The sequence below is a fragment of the Panthera pardus genome, unplaced genomic scaffold (assembly GCF_024362965.1).
Source record: "Panthera pardus isolate Hobbes unplaced genomic scaffold, ASM2436296v1 HiC_scaffold_17, whole genome shotgun sequence".
NCBI lineage: Eukaryota > Metazoa > Chordata > Mammalia > Carnivora > Felidae > Panthera > Panthera pardus.
This window is the reverse complement of record NW_026526732.1, coordinates 117,042,956-117,062,691: the sequence shown is the minus strand read 5'-3', so window position 1 is coordinate 117,062,691 and position 19,736 is coordinate 117,042,956. Positions and strand designations below refer to the sequence as shown.

Below are 19,736 nucleotides of genomic sequence, written 5' to 3'. Positions count from 1 at the left end.
TGATCACCACTTTAGAAGAATCATTAATTCATCGACTAGCTTATGTATTTTTTCGGTGTTGTCCTCCAACATGTGTGCTTGACCTTTCGTCATGCACACAGAGCTCACCAATTATGAGCAAAATTGAGAAGATCAACTTCCGGATTTCCTAAGAGTTCGTCTTCTGGAACGGTGGCCCTCAATCTCCTGTGGGTGTGTTGGGCTGGGTTGGGAGGGAGAAGGGGGGACTCGGAGGTTTCCCTAATGCTGCCAGCCCCTCTCCTGCCTTCTCAGTCTGACCCCGTCTTCATCCACTACCCACGATCCAGGTACAACAGGCAGTGAGAAGACTAAATTTGTTCTTGGTATTATCCCTCTTCTTTCTGGATTTCTTTTTTCAATCCAGTTTCTTCTTTCCCCAGGTTCTACTCAAACCTCCTCACCAAAGCATCCACCAAAGCCCATAGTTTTGGGAAGGTCTCATTCTCCCAAATTGTCTTTGACATTATATTTCCCAGGTGTATTTGCTATTATGAGTGTTCCTACATAAGTCAGTGCCTTAATCTTACAATTGACCCTTGAATCACACAGGGGTTAGGGGCTCCGACACCCCTCCCATGAAGTTGAAGATCTACATATAACTTTTGACTCTCCCAAAACTTGCCTACTGTTGACTAGAAGCCTTCCTGATAAACAGTTGATTAGCACGTTTTGTATATGTATTATATACTGTATTCTTGCAATAAAGTAGGCTACAGAAAATATTAAGAAAATCATAAGACAAAATACATTTGCTGTACTGGACCGTATTTATTAAAAAAAACCCTACATATCAGTGGGCCCATGCAGTTCAAACCTGTGTTGTTCAAGGATCAGCTGTATTTTGATTCTGTCTGGCTCTCTCTGCATGAGAGTCACAGGGTTCTACTTTGGGGCAAAGGACTACTAGGTAAGAACGGAATTAGGAAGTCATAGAAGTTAAAAAAGAGAAAAAGTAAAGAGAAGGCATTTGCCATTAGTGCAAAAGAGTGGTTCTTCTTTGCCAAACCTGTGGGGGATAAAATGTGTGAGCTTACAGGAGTTTGACTTGTGGCCTTGAATAAACTCGATATTGAGGTCATACATAATTAATCGCCTGTCTTGCCTTCTTTCCAAAGTGATGGCTCTTACTGTTCACACTTGGGATAACTGATGTTTCCTGAGTCCAAGAGCCCCAGGACTGCCAAGGAAGGAAGGAAGAGGCAGCAGCGGTTACATAACCTTGGTGCTACTGTAATGCGATGGGTAATTGTCTTTTTTCTTCTTAACTTCTAGTGCTTGAAGCAGTACCTGCAGCTGGCAATCCGAGAGGGATGCGGGTCTCCCATCTCTTGCCCCGACACGGTGTGCCTCGGCCGCGGGATCCTGCAGGAAGCGGAGGTACGGATGAGTGCCGTGCCCTTCCCCCTTTCCTGTTGACATTATTCCGTAGGATCTTGACTCTTTATGTACTTCCCCACCAGGGAGTCTAGACACAAAATACAGAGGCTAACTTTTTAAAGGAGTACTTGATTTCTGCATACCTATGGATCCTTCATATAAGGTGTTAAAGCTGTATCTCAGATCTGTTTATAAATGCCGTCTGAGTGTTGGAGAAGCTCGAGAATGGGCGAAGGTGCTAGAAACCACATTTACCAAATGTGTGCTATGGAGGCTGAGTAACGAGGAGTCTTGTGATCTTTAATACTTTAAAGATAAACAGATGACAGATTTCAACCAGTTATAGACATTAGAAATAGTGCCATCCTACAAAGGTAGACTGAGTCGGACGATTTCCACAGGAGTTTCGTTTGATCTTTGTTGGGCATCAGAAATGTCTTTTTTGAGTGAGTTCTTCCCCCATTTTCTTAAGACTGTGATCTCTTTGCTTCGTTTCTTCAATCCCTGATCATTAGCTTGCCCTTGAATCTGCTTTTAATCTTCAAGTCCTGCTCACTTTAAATCAGAGGATAACCAGCTCTTGCCCATTTTGGGGAAATTTGTAAGCCTGGGAAAGAGGGCCCAAGAAACAGAGGAAATCAGTTATTCATTCGGCAAACACTGTGCATCAGGTGCTCTTCTGGAATCATTCGTAGCTGGTATACCATCCAATCCCTTCACCAAACTTAGGAAATGGGAGCCCAGAGGGTTTAAGTAATTTTCCCAAGAGTGCGTATCTAAAAAGTAGAAGAGCTAGAATTCTAATCCAGTTCTTTCTGGCCACCATAACTATTTGGCTTTAAGAGTGGAATGAGGTAGGGGCGCCTGGGTGGCTCAGTCGGTTAAGCATCCGACTTTGGCTCAGGTCATGATCTCATGGTTCATGGGTTCAAGCCCCACGTCGGGCTCTGTGCTGACAGCTCAGAGCCTGGAGCCTGCTTCGGATTCTGTGTGTGTGTGTGTGTGTGTGTCTCTCTCTCTCTGCCCCTCCCATGCTCATGCTCTGTCTCTCCCTGTCTCTCGAAAATAAATAAACATTGAAAAAAAAAAAGTGGAATGAGGTAGGTAGATGATATGATAAAGGACTTGGAGACTCAGTGGTATGTATATGTATATGTGGAAATATATACGTATATGTGTGTGGATATGTATGCGTGTGTGGATATGCTTTGTTTACAAATACATATTCTGTTACATACATATCCTTTGATCTGTAAGCTAAACAGTCCAAAAGATGTTAATAGACCCTTTGTAATCATTCTGCATCTGGGTCTCCCATGTTTGGCTTATAGACTATCACTGAGGTGGTGCAAGTAAGCTTGACATGGTTTTTAGGGAAAAATGAAAAGAATACATAATGGTTTAGAAGTGATTCATTTTAGGAAAACCATGAAATAATTGAATTTTTTGATAAAAAAGTAATCTTGAATACATAATCCTGAGGTGAGAAATATTGGTTACTTTTGTTTGAGGAAAGGGTGGAAGGAAATTAAAGTGGAGAAAGATTGAGTTAGCTACCAAGGATACTATTGATTTGTACAACTTGGAAATGGGTTTTAAAATAAGCCTTGGGGGTTCAGGAGCATCGTTCTATGCACAGTCCTTCTAGAAAAGATGCTTCCTCTTTGATTTGCTTCTCTGATACTCTCATCAGTGAGCTGTGTTTCCTAAGCATGCAGTAGACTCGAGTAAGGCCGGCCCAGCATTGCCCTCCTGAAGCTTCTGATCTAGCAGAGTGGCAATTAACCTGGTGACAAGTAAGATAGTTCTAGTAAGTCAAATGCCTGACATGAAGCAGGCAGCAAGAGCTGTGTCTCATAGGAAATCTTAGTTAATTTATGTATGCAAAGTCTATTAAAAATAAGTGAAATGAAGAGTTTGATGAAGTTTCAAAGGCATTTGAAATGAGCCACATTCCTGTGTTCTGGACCTTGAGCTCTCCAATCCAGTAGCTGCTAGCTCCATGTGGCTGCTTACATTAAAATTAATTAAAATTAAATAAAATTAAAAATTCATTCCTTTGGTTGCACTAGTCATGTTTCAGGTGCTCGGTAGTAACCACACGTGGCTCATGGTAGCCTGATTAGACACCACAGAATACAGCATCTCCACCATTGTGGAAAGTTCGGTGGCATGGCGGGTTCTAGACTTTTAAAAAAATGGATGGTAACCACTAGCCACGGATACTTGGGTTATCAAATGTTAGAGCCCATGTGTTTAGGCAAGTGAGTGAAGACGGTCCATGGTTTGTCTTGCCGTTCTCTAGAACAGAGTTCGACTTTTCTGATTTTCTTAGTATAGAATTTTCTTTTCACACTCCCCTGCAGTTCTCACCCCTGTCTTATTTCTTACCCTTTTCCTGTTGTACATCCTCATTCACACTTCCCTGGTACTCTGTGTACCCAGTTTGACTCTCAAAACGGTTTTAACTTTTAGGCTGTACGGAAACCAAACAAACCCATAGTGTCTCTTAGAAATTACCAAAGGCTATTTGACAAAAAACAGAACAAAAACATCCTCCGAACTAAAAACTATGGTTATTTCTTCAATTCCTTAAAGTCTGTTTCCCATTAGGTGAGCAAGAAGGCACCCAAGGCATTAAAGGACCGTTTCTGTACCCACTTGCTGAAGAGCCTGACCAAAGATAGGCACGGATGTGTAGTAATCAAAGTTCCTAACCAACTGGCCACTTGTGTTTTCCCGCAGAGTAAAATATTGTGGGGGTAGTAGTGACGGTCTCTCATTTTGAATTGAGACATGAATAGGGTATTATGTTAGAGATATTTGGTAGCTTTATCAGTTTATATGGGGCCACTTGTTTTTAAAAATTAATTTTTAATTCATTGATTAATTTGGAGAGTGTGAGCAGGGGAGAGACAGAGAGAGAGAGAGAGAGAGAGAGAGAATATCTTAAGCAGGCTCCATGCCCAATGCAGAGCCCAACGTGGGACTCCATCTCAACTGTGGGATCATGACCTGATCCGAAATCGAGAGCTGGATGTTTAACCCAGGCATCCCTGGGACCACTCCTTTCAAAGCAGATACCACATACACGTGAACTTGGGCTGGACCATCTTCCTTTCTGGCTTCCTTTATATCAAGCTTTCTCTTACATAGTTATTATAATAGATAGCTCTTAATCCAGATATGGTCAAGTATATCACAATGGCATCACCCAACTCATTGCTTGACTGGATTCTGTCTCTATAACTACTTACTGTGCCTTTAAAAAAATGTTTAATCATACAGGTAACGCGGAGACATACTTTGCATGTTAAAAATAATGATGGTTAAGACTCGAGTTCCCTTGGTGCTGCTGCTGTTTATGTTACCATGTGCGTGGTTCTTCATCATCCATTGTCTTCTAAGATGCATGGTAGCGTAACATTTCTTTACCTTCAGGGGACGCCAGCAATTTAGGCTCTTTTGTCCAAATGCTTTCCAGGGTAGATCTCACTCACGTGGTTGCCTGTGCTCCTGGCGTCCGCCTCCTGTTCGCTGTGGGTCCTGCCTGCCTTCCTACCGCTTCCTATGAGCTCAGCTGTGGCTCTGCCCTTGCACTTTTGTTTATCAGGAGTAGCTTCATTAGCGAGACACTTAATGCCCCATCCAAGTACCCTTGGCTTATGGAGGAAACAGTAGAAAAGGCATCTTTGCTTGCACGTCACGCAAGTTGGTGGGAGGCGGTGGCTACAGGTCACCCCGCTGGGGGCCCCGGATGAGTAAAACTTGGCCATCCTTACACCATCATGTACTTCCGGCCGTGGACTTACGAGAGGTGGGGCGCAGATTGTTTGCTCATAGCTCTACTTCAGGCAAGTCCTCCCCTGGGAGTTAGTAGCCCTGTTCTAACGGCGATGACTAATGGAGCCCTTCCCTCACAGTGGAAGGGAAATAGCACCCGCCACTTGCTGGGGGAGCCCGAGCCGTGTGTCTGGGGCCTGTAAACTTGGAGTGGTGAGCACATACCTACCATTACATGGCCTGAGTGATGGAGCTTCCTCTCTCTGCCAGCTGGCAGTGGAGGGCCGAGAACAGCTTCTCAACAACCAGCCCTCCCCCTAGCTCCTGGGGCATTGAAATGACCCGCCTGCATTTGGCTGCTAGAGCCCCCACATGCACCAGAGCAAGGATGCACCAAGAATGGGGGCTGCAGAATTTCTACAGGAGGAGCTTTAGGGTGGGGCACCGTGGAGGACCAGGAGAGAGGAACGGGGGGCAGTGGCGTGCTAAGGAATTTGAAGCTACGTTTGCAAAATAAATACGGTTTTTACTCCTGTTGCATGTTTATTGGGGTGGTTTCGGTAAAGGTTGCTGGAATTAGAGCGATCCATGTGTTCCCCACAGAGTCCCCGTCAGCACAGCCCCCACTTGCCATCTCTTCTCACACTCTTCCTTCGTATCATCAGTGCGAGGTGGGGCAGAGAGGGAGGAGGAGGACGCCCAGGCAGGCAGCCAGAGCCCTGTTGCTGCGGTTGAAAGATCTGCACGGGAAGGGACCAAAGTGTGTCTGTCATAACCTTTGGCTGCGATGCATGTTAGCCCGAGAAGAGTCGAAACTTGGGGTGGCGACAGATAAAGAAATCTGCTATGCCGGCGTTAATAGATATTCTTGAGATTCCCAGTTGAATTTTATTTCAGAATGTATTTAAGGCTTTGCTTTAAAACTGCGTATAAATGGGGGTGCCTGGGTGGCTTAGTCGGTTGAGCATCTGATTTCCGTGCAGGTCGTGATCTCGTGGTTTGTGGGTTCGAGCCCCACATCGGGCTCTGTGCTGACAGGGCGGAGCCTGCTTAGGATTCTCTGTCTGTCTCCCTCCCTCCCTGCCTCCCTCCCTCCCTCCCTCCCTCTCTCTCTCTCTCTCTCTTTCTCTCTGCCCCTCCCCGACTTGTACTCTCTCTCTTTCTCAAAAATAAACATTAAAAAAAATTAAAAACCGATTATAAATGGAGAATAACGTTTCTGATTCTGAGCTTTTCCTTTAAAGGCGGCTATAAGAAGAATAAGCAGCAACGGGTTGAATGTGCCATGTGGATGTGCTCATGGGCGTATCCCTTTTACCCACAGAGCAGGCACGCGGGGGAGAGAGGCAGGGGACGGTGTGGGAAGGTGCACAGAAGCCTCTGTAGACAGGTGAATAAAGAGTAGCAAAGGCAGCCCTCTTGAGGGAATTGTGAGGATAATTCTGGCCCTGGAGTTCTAGCTTCCGCCATCTTTTCCACGTCCCCAGAGGGCCCTGCCTTCTGGTTTCTCAGACAGTTATACCCTCTTGTTTTTTCCAGCAGGTTCCATATCTTGTATGTAGGGAAGGAGATGTGAGCTTGGTTAGTACACTCGATGGATGTGCCATTTTTCCTTTTTGGGTAGAAAGTGCAGTTCTTATTTTCTGGGTCGAGATAAGAAACATTGGTAATTTTTGTGTAAGTGTGGTAAGGCACTTATCCATAAAACTGGGACTGTTTTTTTTTGCTGGTATTTTTGCAAGTCATAGCCCCTCAAAAATTGCCAAGGCCTTGACATGCTATAATGATCTCCTCGTGGTCAATTCCATCTTCAAATATACTGGTCCCTTGTATTCTTTGTTGGGTCTCTTTGATTTTTTTTTTTTTTTTAACGTTTATTTATTTTTGAGACAGAGAGAGACAGAGCATGAATGGGGGAGGGTCAGAGAGAGGGAGACACAGAATCGGAAACAGGCTCCGGGCTCTGAGCTGTCAGCACAGGGGCCCGATGCGGGGCTCGAACTCACGGACCGCGAGATCGTGACCTGAGCCGAAGTCGGCGCTCAACTGACTGAGCCACCCAGGCGCCCCAGGTCTCTTTGATTTTTTAAAGCAACTGTAGCAGAAATATGATTTGAAAGGCCAAACCCAAGTAAAGACTAGGCTTTTCTTTTTTCTTTTTCTCTTCTCACCTGGCTTTCTAGACCTTGATGAGAGGTACTTACATGAAGCCCACCCCTAGCTTCGATGTTGGAACCATTTCATTTTCCTGACTAAAAGACAATATGTATTTTAATCATATATAGTATTTTATTTGCAAGATATTGAACAATTGTCAGTATTATGGGAATACACCGCTTTCGGCATAAATGTTTCTCTGGCAAACAGGCTCCACTCTCTGCCCCCCTTTTTCTTCTTTGGTTTTTGTAGGGCTAATGTCGGTGTAGGTGGTGATGTCTGCTCAAATATTATAATCATAGTTAATATAGTAAACAAGGGGGTGCCTCACCTTTAATTTCTTCTCAGTTGCGAATGTTAGGTCTATCCAGTTAACCTTCATGTGTAACATTTCTAGCACGCCCCCTCCCCCCCCCCCCCCCCCCGACGTGTATGTATATCCTGAGAGCCCTGGTTACGCTCGGCTACAGTTGGAGTGGAAAGGAAAAGTGAAGACTTTCAGCAAAGTAGGACCTGAATCCTCAGGTTAATTTTTTACCAGAAAAAAAGGATAGAGATTATGGGCAATTAGTGGCTTTTGTTCTTATTGTTCTGATGTTACTGCTTTTGTTCTGTTAAAATGAAAGTGAACTTATTTTATCTTTGAATTAAATTTTCTTTCTTTTTGGAAAGAATTTCTAGAATGATGAGGATGAGAAAAAGTGGTTTTTCATAGGAGGAGAGAGAAGTTTTTCTTTTTTATTGAACAGGCAGATTAATATAAATTTCAAAGGAGAAATAGCAAAAAAAAAATCACTTTAAATCAAGATAAGAATTTTTTAGTAGTTGATCTGAGGCAATCGTCCTGTTGGTAGTTGAGAAGATACTTAGGAACGTTTGTTTCCACGGCTTGAATGTAGGTCTGGTTATTAGTGGATGAGAACCCACTGAATAAAAAAAATATCAGTAGTCCATACTGACCTGAATAAATAAATGAATAATAAATGGGAGAGAAGGGACTGATCTTTCTTTGTTTTTTTTTAAATTAATTAATTTTTAAGTTTACATCCAAGTTAGTTAGCATATAGTGCAACAATGGTTTCAGGAATAGATTCCCTAGTGCCCCTTACCCATTCAGCCCATCACCCCCGCCATAACCCCTCCAGCAACCCTCTTTGTTCTCTATATTTAAGAGTCTCTTATGTTTTGTCCCCCTCCCTGTTTTTACATTATTTTTCTTTCCCTTTCCTTGTGTTCATCTGCTTTGTATATTAGATTCCTCATATGAGGGAAGTCATATGATATGTCTGTCTCCAATTTCGCTCAGCATAATACCCTCCGGTTCCAACCACGTAGTTGCAGATGGCAAGATTCCATTCTTTTTGATTGCTGAGTAATACTCCAGTGTGTGTGTGTGTGTGTGTGTGTGTGTGTGTGTGTGTGTGCGTGCCCACGTGCGCACGCGTGTATATGTACACACACACACACACACACACACACACCACATCTTCTTTATCCATTCATCTACTGATGGACATTTGGGCTCTTTCCATACTTTGGCTATTGTCGATAGTGCTGCTGTGAACATTGGGGTGCATGTGACCCTCAGAAACAGCACACCTGTATCCCTTGGATAAATACCTACTGGTGGGTCGTTTTTTGAGGAACCTCCGTACTGTTTTCCAGAGTGGCTGCACCAGCTTGCATTCCTACCAACAATGCAAAAGAGATCCTCTTTCTCCGCATCCTTGCCAACATCTGTTGTTGCCTGAGTTGTTAATGTTCGCCATTCTGACAGGTGTGAGGTGGTATCTCATTGTGGTTTTGATTTGTATTTCCCTGATGATGCATGATGTTGAGAATTTTTTCGTGTGTCTGTTGGCCATCTGGATGTCTTCTTTGGGGAAGTAAGGGACAGCTCTTTCTTTCAGTAGAAATTCTAATTTCTGAAATTTCTTTTAGAATTCTAATTAACAAATACAGAATGAAGGGTAGAAATAGAAAATCATCATTAAGCAATTACCACAGTAATAACTATTGTAGGCGAGAATTATCAATAGATACAACAATTAGTGGAGCAAAGGTACGATGAGAAAGAGGATATTTGCAGAATCTCAAAATGTATCCCTGCAAGAACCTTTGCTGATGACAAAGGGTGAAGAAATTGGGTAGACACCACCTTGACCAAGCTAAAAAGTCAACACTGCCAGTAATGAGATGGGTGTCCTCATGTACCTCCTGATGGCTCAACATCACTTCTGTGATATTCTTGCCAAAAATGCACAGCCTCAACCTAATCATGAGAATGCATCAGACAAACCCAAATCAGAGAACACTGTACAACATAACTAGCCTGGACTCTTCCAACATGTCAAACAAACAAAGACAAACTGAGGACTTGCCACACATTGGAGAAGGCTAAGGAGAGGCACAGCAATTAGATGCAATTCAGGATCTTGGACTGAAAAAAAAAAAGACATAAGTGGGACAGTTTTTGACCTTTGAATAAGACTTGCAGGTTGTTTGTTTTGTGTCAATGTAAGTTTCATTATTTTAATTATTAGCCATGGGACGCCTGGGTGGCTTAGTCGGTTAAAGTGTTCAACTCTTGATCTCTGCTCAGGTCATGATCTCACAGTTCATGAGTTCGAGCCCTGTGTTGGGCTCTGCGCTGCCCGAGTGCAGAGCCTGCTTGGGAATCTCTCTCCCCCTCTGTCGGTGCCCCTGCCTCTCGAGCATGCTTTCTCTCTCTCCCTAAATAAATAAATAAATAAATAAATGCATGCATGCATGCCATGGTTATGTAAGGTGTTAACAGAAGGAAAAGTTGGGAGGATGGGATTTAGGAACTCTACCTAGGTTTTGCAATTCTTCGTGAGTCTAAAATTATTTCCAAAAAGAAAAGTTGAAAAGGAGCATTCTGATATGATTTTGAACAATTTGGAATTTCTTTTTTGGCAGGAAGAGGAGAGTGATATATCAAAAGACACCTGTTTATAATCTCTTCTGTTGGGGTTTCAGTTTTGCAATCAGTTTTAGAGTAATTGTGATTGTTTTGGGTTTTGTTTTGTTTTGTTTTTAAAGCAGTAGCCCTTTAACCTGTGACCTGATAGAGCCTTTAATAATTATCCTCACATATTTACTTCCAGGTAAAAAGCTTGAGCAATGGTGACTTTCTCCAAATGGCAGTGGAACCAGGATTTTAATTCTTTGGGCCATCTTTTTTTTTTTTTTTTTTTTTTTTTTTTTTTTTTTTTTAAACAAGGTCTGGCTTTCTCTGACCTAAAGCCATGGGTATAATAGAAACATTTCAGAAAACTAGTCTAATCTTAATATCCAACAAATTGTAAGATCAAGATGTGGATTTTTGTTCCCCAAGGAGCAGATTAAAAAAAACCTTATGTGTCGGTATTGCCTTCTGAGTAATTTAAGTTCCTTGAGGGGACCTTCTGGGTCTCCTTTCCTCATCTGTATCCCTGGCTTCCAGCCAGTGCTATACTCTTCCTGGATCATGGAGCAGAATATGGAGAAAGTGCACCTCTAAGTGGTGGGGGACTGGGAAGAGAACGGTGTGATGGAACTAACTTTTTTTTTTTTAATCACAAATTTCAATAGAAAAAAATTAGATTTGCCTTACGAAGGCTTAATTCCGTAAAAATCTTTGATCTCTGAAAAATGATAAATAGATTTAAAGTAGAGTAAGTGACCAAAAAAAAAAAAAAAACCCAAAAACAAATTAGAGACCTCTGACTTCCCCGTTGGCAGTAATGTGTCCCCTGATGACATTTATTTTTCTAATTTAAAATTAAACATCCATCTCTCGTGTTGTTGACTTTTTGCTGCATTAATTTGTGTCACTTTTTCATTAGCATTTCATCTGTGTCTAAAATACTTCATCTCCTGTTTGCTTTGTCTTCCAGAAACTGTATTTGACCTTAGCTGTTACATAAATTGCATGTCATTGAAAAACAAACAAACAAACAAACAAACAAACAATTTTTAAGAGTTGACTTTGAGGGGTTTGAAGAAGTTCTTCATCAGTCCAGAAACTATTTTAGATGGAGGCGAATTGAGTACAGGGCTGTCCCATAGAATGAGATCTTTTTTGGGGGTGGGGGTTGAAAATAGAGACACAGATCCTCACCGAGGTCTGTTGGGTCCAGATGACAGCATCTCCAAGTCACCTTGGCCCGAAGTTGAAGTAATATTAGGTTATTTGTCCTCTGCCTACAATGAATCAACAACTAAGGAACTAAATTCAGATTCCTGAATGCCTCTCATGCCTTTGGCTGCTTATGTCTTCTGTCCCCAGTTCAGAGGGGTTTTTTTTGTTTTTTTGTTTTTTGTTTTTGAGACACCTTTGTCTTTTAGGAAAGATGCCCAAGTGGTATGTATTCTAACAGATGAAACAAAAGTGGCTTCCAATGTAGTAAAAGTCTAACACCCATCATATAAAATTAACCATAATTTTTTTTACAGTGATTTCTCAGGAGCTTTATTTAAGGCGGCAGATGCAAATGCAACCTTCCCCCCTAGCTGGAGAAAAAAATTCTGTAATTAAATTAAATTAATGTTTTACCATACTTGGGATGGAGAAGACTCAACTTGCCTGTTTCGTGGTCCTTCATAGATTTTAGCTAACTTAGTTTAATTCATTTGCAAAGTAAACAAATTGATTTTTTGTGTGTGAGAAGGAGGATTAGATTCTGGATACCTTTTCAAAAATATTTGTTATGTACAATTTTAAACTGCCTCACTCTTGTTTTCTTTTTTTTTTTTTTAATTTTTTTTTTTTTTATGTTTATTTTTGAGACAGAGAGAGAGCATGAACGGGGGAGGGGCAGACAGAGAGGGAGACACAGAATCGGAAGCAGGCTCCAGGCTCTGAGCCATCAGCCCAGAGCCCGACGCGGGGCTCGAACTCACGGTCTGTGAGATCATGACCTGAGCCGAAGTCGGACGCTCAACCGACTGAGCCACCCAGGCGCCCCATTCACTCTTGTTTTCTTAACGCAGACTTCCTTTCATTAGTTGAACTAATGAATTTCCATCTAGATATATTTTATACCAAAGAATATGCAGTGTGTTAGAGTCAGAATTGCTAAGGCTAAGACTGTGTCCTGTATCAACTTGCCAAATGTTTAGAAGCCTAGTATCACATCTTTTGGTTTTCTCAGTTATGTATCTTTTAAGCAACGTCAATAGAGTTGACGTCAATGGAACTATTATTTTTAGAATGCCAGTTTAAGAGCATTTGGCTTTTCCTGCATCTGACTTTGAAATGCAATTTAAGAAGATTAATCTGAAATGTCATTTGGCCAGGTATGAATCATTGTCATTTACCAGTAAACCTTTGAGTTCATATTGCCATCTGAAATGGAAACGGAGGAGTCTAGCCACAAGAAATAGCTGTAGCATTTTAGCATCTTTAGCATTTTCTTTCCTTTTTTAAAACATGTTTATTTTTGGGAGAGAGAGAGAGAGTGAGCATGAGCGGGGGAGGGGCAGAGAGAGGGAGACAGAAGATCAGAAGCGGGCTCTGTGCTGACAGCAGCAAGCTTCATGCGGGGCTTGAACTCATGAACTGTGAGATCACGACCTGAGCTGAAGTTGGATGCTCAACCAACTGAACCACCCAGGCTCCCCTTTAGCATTTTCTGCCACAGCATGGATGGCGATCAGTGAAACCACGGGCCCCATGAAGTGATTTTTGCCTGAAGGAATGATTTTTATATTGCTTCAAAGATTCTATTCCCCAGGAAACTAATGAGGTTTTTATAATTCCTGAGGCACTACCTACCTGATCCTAGTTTTTAGGAGTTCTGAAGCTAGGACTATAATCTTTTTTTTTTTTTTTTTTTTTTTTAACGTTTATTTATTTTTGAGACAGAGAGAGACAGAGCATGAACGGGGGAGGGTCAGAGAGAGGGAGACACAGAATCTGAAACAGGCTCCAGGCTCTGAGCTGTCAGCACAGAGCCCGACGCGGGGCTCGAACTCACGGACCTCGAGATCATGACCTGAGCCGAAGCTGGCCGCTTAACCGACTGAGCCACCCAGGCACCCCTAGGACTATAATCTTTTAAACATTTCTTAAATGAATGTGGAGGGGAAAGGAGCATCTTTTGTATACGTATACAAATAATTGAGGTGGTCCAAAAGCTTGGTTGTCTGGTCTTAGTAGCTGTTGACGGAAGAATGGAAGCTGACTGGTGGGTCCGGTCATGGGTGCTTTGAGTAGCGACTCCCATCCGTGGCAGAGGACTGGGGCGGATGTCAGAATTGCTCTTTGTGTTACCATGTGAACTGTGGGGAGAAAAAGCAGTCGGAGATCCACTGGTATAAAGTCAGCCAGATGAGGAGAGGTCCTAGAAGGCTGGAATTCTGGGCTCCACTGATGACAGAGACCTCATCTCTTTAATATCTCTGGTTTCAGATTGCCTGCTTGGTACCTGTGGACCAGTTTCAGCTTTATCAACGGTTAAAATTTGAACGAGGTATGTATGCATGCTCCTGTCTGTCCCGATGGTGGGTTGTGGCTTTACAATATGTCATCTGCGCACTAACCTGAAACCATCGTGTAAGGTCGGGGCGGCTGTGGGCTGTCAACAGAGCCACAAGGACACGCCAAAAGGGGAAAAACTGTAATTGCAACACAAAATTTCAGCTTTCTCAGCCAGAGGCAGAAAAAATGCGGACGAGCAGGAACTAGAAGCTTCCTTATTTTGGTTGCTTTATATTTTTAATTTGGCTCACGTGAAGAGAGGTTCTACAAAAGCTGGGGTAGTTTCACAAAAGAACATGTTGCTTAAAATGGGTTTTACCACCCATTTACCCCTCCTGAAGATCACTTCAAAACATGAATCAACCCAAACATTTTTACTGCTGCTTGTGATACTCACCATTCATTCCTTTGATACTAGTAATCATAGTGATGGCTGAGTGTGTCCTTCCCATGCGATCTACAATGCATCAGACTCATTTTCTTTCTCACTTTGGCCTTGGGGTAATTGATAGGGCTTTTTTCTTTGTATTGTCTTTTTACCTGTAGGATTCATTCATTCATTCTCCTTTTGGCTTCTTGCAGATCTTTTTTAAGGAGCCCTTTCCCTGCTGTCACACCCTGTACATTTTTAAAAAAAATTTTTTATCGTTTATTTTTGAGAGATGGAGCACGAGCGGGGAGGGGCAGAGAGAGAGGGAGACACAGAATCTGAAGCAGGTTTCAGGCTCTGAGCTGTCAGCACAGAGCTCTACGTGGGGCTCGAGCTCACGAACCGCGAGATCATGACATGAGCCGAAGTCAGTCACTCAACTGACTGAGCCACCCAGGTACCCCGACACCCTGTACATTCTTGAACTAAATGGTCTGTTTTTCCATATCTGAGAAATAGGAGAAAATTGCTTTTGAGTCTCATTGAGTACCCCAAATAAACTCTCATACAGCATGAACATACAGTTTTCTATTGATAACTTTTAAATCTGTGTCAGTAAAGTTTAGAGGTGAGGGTAGGGGGAAAGAGGTACGTTTATGTCTCTGGTGCCAGTAAGTTTGACAAACACAATTACCTTTACCTCATATAGTTTTTGCAGTCACCCTGACAGATGATTCTTACATGAGAAAAGAAGACCATGCAGAATATGAGGGGACAAGAGTAGATCAGCGGGGGAGTCATGGGATGGCTCTCACTACCTAGGACCAAGGTTTGGCCAGTTTCATAGGCTAATTTTTTTTTTTTTAGCAAGCCAAAAGCAGATTCATCTCTCCTGGGCAGATCATTTAACTACATTTTTAAGGCTGAAGTATTAAAATGGAAATTACTAAAACAATTTTTGGACTAGATTACTTGAATTACATTTTTGCCTCATAGGAAGATGCAGATAACGGGTGAGGAAATAGTTAAGATGTTGTTGAATGTGGAATCTGAACCAGCAAAGTCAGGTGAATTTTAGGTTTGATTCATGAAGACACAGCCCCGTGAATCAGTCCTGTGTGGATTCTCAGCCAGATGGAGAATTAATGATGGGGTACTTTACATCTCAGATCTAGCCATGCTGGCTGATTAATACAGCCCGGGGTGCTTATTGGGTGTGATGGCCAGAGATGATAATGTCAAACACCTGGCCTGCCATTCTCCCACTTTATCCCAGTATCCTCTGTTATAAATTACTGTGGGAACACAGACATTCCAACTATTCACCCCACACATGGATGTGGCTGTAGCCAGTGCAATGATTTAAGGGCTCTTACCTGGAGAAAGTCAAAGAAGTTAGACTGCATTTTCAGTCTTCTTAACTGGTGAGCTCTGTCAGTCTCACTAGTCCTACTCAGTAACCGGGGCTCTGCCCATTGTTGGTATGCCCTTGGCCTATACGCACCTCTGCTTTCTCCTGCCCTGGACCTCCTCCTCACCTGCCTGCGGCCCCATCTGTCAGGGGCAGGCCTCATTCCTCATTGTTTACATTTTACAGACTACTTACTAGCTGAAGTGTCGTTTTGTAATTCATGAGACAAATTCTAAGAGTACTAGGAATTAACTTTGTGTGAGTTGGTTCTCACTGATGAATATAAGCTTTTAGTGTATTTAAAACAGTGGCTAAGAGCCTCGGCTGGGAACGCAGGCCTTACGGCTTACCAGCTGCGTGACCTTGGACAAGATACTTAATTTGTGTACCTGGATTTCCTCGGCTGCAACATGCAGATGATGTTGGTTCCCCTCCCATGTGGTTGGGATGAGGACTAAATGAATTAAAACATGTAAAGCACTTCCTTGAGTACTTCGTCTCCGTGTTCAAAATGTCAACAGCTGTTGATAATAAAAATACTAATAATTTCAGAGGGGCACCTTTTACATTGACGCATATGCAGTGTTCTCGTCTTATTCCCCAAATGGGATAATCTTCACATTCTCTAGGAAATATCCCCATATTGAAATAGAGAATAGGGGCGCCTGGGTGGCTCAGTCAGTTAAGCGTCCGGCTTGGGCTCAGGTCATGATCTCGCGGTCCGTGAGTTCGAGCCCCATGTCGGGCTCTGTGCTGACAGCTCAGAGCCTGAAGCCTGTTTCGGATTCTGTGTCTCCCTCTCTCTCTGACCCTCCCCTGTTCATGCTCTGTCTCTCTCTGTCTCAAAAATAAATAAACGTTAAAAAAAAAATTTAAAAAAAAATGAAATAGAGAATACGATTATCTTGTTGTTAGTGGGATTAGAACATGTGAAGTTAATTGGCCACATCGTGTGCGTGTACATACATTCTTGAGTTCGGACAAATGGATGACACACATGTGCCATTACAGTATCATACACAGCGTTTCACTGCCCTAAAATTCCTCTAGGCTCCACTTACTCATCTTTTCCCACTACCCACTGGCTGCCACTGATCTTTTTAATGTGCCCATAGTTTTGCCTTTTCTGGAATGTCCTACAGTTAGAATCATGCAATATGTAGCCTTCTCAGATTGGCATCTTTCACTGAGCAATAGCTCTTAAGTGCTACATCCATGCTTGTGGTAGGAAAAGCCTTGCTGCGGGAGAGGTCCACATGGAAAATCATCGGCCAGGACTGTCATTCTCCCCCAGAAAGCTTGGATAGATGTCCTCACACTTTACTTTGTGATTGGGACTTTTTGATGTTCTTGTAGTGTTCAGCCCTACTTCTGATTGGCTTATTTATTCATCAGGTGTGTTAATATATTCGGTCCAGTTACAGTCAAGTTGGGGAGGCCTTAGAGCCAGTTTATAGGTAGTCTTGCATACCTTTGCTTTGATGCATTATAAATTGATCAAGCAGTTTTACTCATACATGGAATTTATTTTTTCTCACAAGTTCCAGGTGGATGTCCCATTACCCATCCCACGAATTGATAATGGATTTTATTATTCCTACTTTGTGGATGAAGAGAGTGAAAACTGGAGAGGTTGAGACTTGCCCAGCCTCACATAGACTGTGTCTAAGCCTCCTCATCTATAGATTGTGCGTTGTGTTAATTGCATAATTTTTTACTAGGGTAATATGTATCTGCAAAACATAAAACTTACCATTTCATCCATTTTAGGTGTACAATTCAGTGGCATTAGGAACACACACAGTGTTGTGTAACCATCACTACCGTGTATTTATCACCCCAAGCAGAAACTGTAGTCATTAAATAATAACTTCGCATTTCCCTTTTTTCCCCGGCCCTTGGTAACTTGTAATCTGCTTGCTGTTCTGTAAACTTGCCTAGTGTAGATATTTCATTTAAGTGGAATCATACACTATATTCCTTTTGGGTCTGGCTTACTTCCCTTAGTATAATGTTTTGAAGGTTCAAAACATGGTGCTGTGTATCAGCACTTTTTATGGCTGAATAATATGCCACTGTATGGATATCACACATTTTGTTTATCCATTCATCTGTTATAGGACACTTGGATCGTTTTTACCTTTTGCCTGCTCTGAATAATGCTACAGGGAACACTGGGGACCAAGTATCTTTTTGAGTCCTAGCTTTCAGTTCTTATGGGTGTATACTTAGAAGTGGAATTGCTTGGTCATGTGCTGAATTCTGTATTTGGTGTTTGAGGAACTGCCCAAGCTCTGTCATTTAAATATAAATTTAATTGTATATTTTTACTATCATAAAGTATGGAACCACAATTACATTTGGAAGTATGTTAAATCTGGGAGTTTGGTTCAACTCCCTTGTTTTATAAGAAAGGAAACCAAAGTCCAGAGACATTTTGATCTGAGGTGATTTGGGAAGGCAGTTTTTATTTATTTATTTATTTATTTATTTATTTATTTATTTATTTATTTATTTATTTATTTATTTTAAAGTTTATTTCTTTTGAGAGACAGAATGAGTGGAGGAGGCACAGAGAATCCCAAGCAGGCTCCGCACTGTTAGCACAGAGCCTGACGTGGAGCTCGAACTCATGAGCCATGAGATCGTGACTTGAGCCAAAGTTGGACAGACGCTTAACTGACTGAGCCACCCAGGTGCCCCTATAATTCTTTAGTATCAATTCATGCACTTTTTCTTTATCCATCCATGATACAGAGTTATTAGAGAAAGCATTCCAAGTAAGAGTAAGTTTAAATCAATACAGTGTTATGGAAGGGAATTTACTTGATTGGGATAATCTTTATCTAAACTGTATATCTTGTTTTTACTCAATAGACTTCATATCTACCTCGGACTCAAGACTTACCAGCTAGGTCACTTTGGGGTCTATGCCACAAAAATATTTTATGTGGAACTGTTTACAAGGGGGTCTTGGGATGCTTTAAATACTGATGCGAATGATCTAAAGGGCTAACTTGTGGAAAGTAAAACTCACTGACTGGGCTCTCAGAGGTGTAGAGACTGCCATTGCTCTGGAAAAAGACTCAGATTAGTGGTGGCCTTGTATCTTAGTTATACACGTTTCCATTAGTTTTGCCCCATGCTTATTGCCTACCAAGTACTCAGTTTTTAGTCTGTCATCCCGTGTTTTAATTGTCTTCTGCTTTATGTTACATATATGATTAACTTGCCTTTTATAGCTTTGTTTTCATCTGAGTCTTTGTGGGGAAAAAAATATTTTGAATAGGAACAAGCCTAAATCGTCACTGTATACATAAAGCAGAGAAACAGCATTTGGCATAGATGGGTTATTCGATGAATCCACTTTCCTTCCATCTGTGACTTTCTGTTGGCTACTACTGTGTTTGTGGCTTTCCCTTTCCGTGTCAGTCTTCCAATATTAACAAAGAAAAGAGAATACTAAGTTTGGCATGTGTTAGTGATCACTGTTGTACTTTCTACTGGTCCTCAAAGCACGTGCCTGATGATTAATGCTAGAATTTTGTCTTTCGAGTCTGCTTGTCTGGAGTCTACGTTTTCAGAATATTTTTTTAAATTGGATTAAGATTTTCCATCTCTAGTCCTTAAGCACTCTTCCTATTTTTTGTGACCCCTTTTTACTTATTGTAATTGCACGTTGCTTCAATTCCCTCGTGGTTGATTGCTCTGTTCTTGGCTATTTGTATTTTCAGAGTGGCTGGAAACTCTTAGAAATGGTGCCAGCGGCACACTGTTCTCTGTTGGAAAAAGTAAAATAGGAATTTATTTTCCTGTTATCTGTTAATCCTACTGCCTTCACTCACGTATTTAATATCTACGTTTTTGTGGACTGAGAATCTCTTGTGTGCCAGGGTCACTTCCCGATGCTGCTGTAAGCCGCGGCCCCGTCTTTCTCCAAAGCCCATCTGTTCTCAGCATTTTTCACAAGCCTCCTTTCCACACTGCAACAAAAGTCTCAACATTGAAGATGGGGCTCTTTGAGTTTCATCTCGCTTCTTTATTTGTCTTTGGTGTAATGCTCCCCGCCCCTCCTTTGTGTTTAATCATTTAAGGTTTTATGTCACCGGGGCTCTGTGTGTAGTTATTTGGTT

The 19,736-nt window shown here is 42.0% G+C and overlaps 1 protein-coding gene across 5 annotated transcripts in view; it reads left to right on the top strand.

Moving 5' to 3' along the window:
* RNF144B (ring finger protein 144B) overlaps positions 1-19,736 on the top strand; it is a 178,263-nt gene that overhangs the window by 138,910 nt on the left and 19,617 nt on the right. For all 5 annotated transcript variants that reach the window (XM_019420022.2, XM_019420024.2, XM_019420025.2 and 2 more), the window contains exons 3-4: positions 1,294-1,398; positions 13,754-13,814. In XM_019420022.2, coding sequence (XP_019275567.1) covers positions 1,294-1,398; positions 13,754-13,814 — 166 coding nt within the window. The remainder of the gene's footprint in view (positions 1-1,293; positions 1,399-13,753; positions 13,815-19,736) is intronic.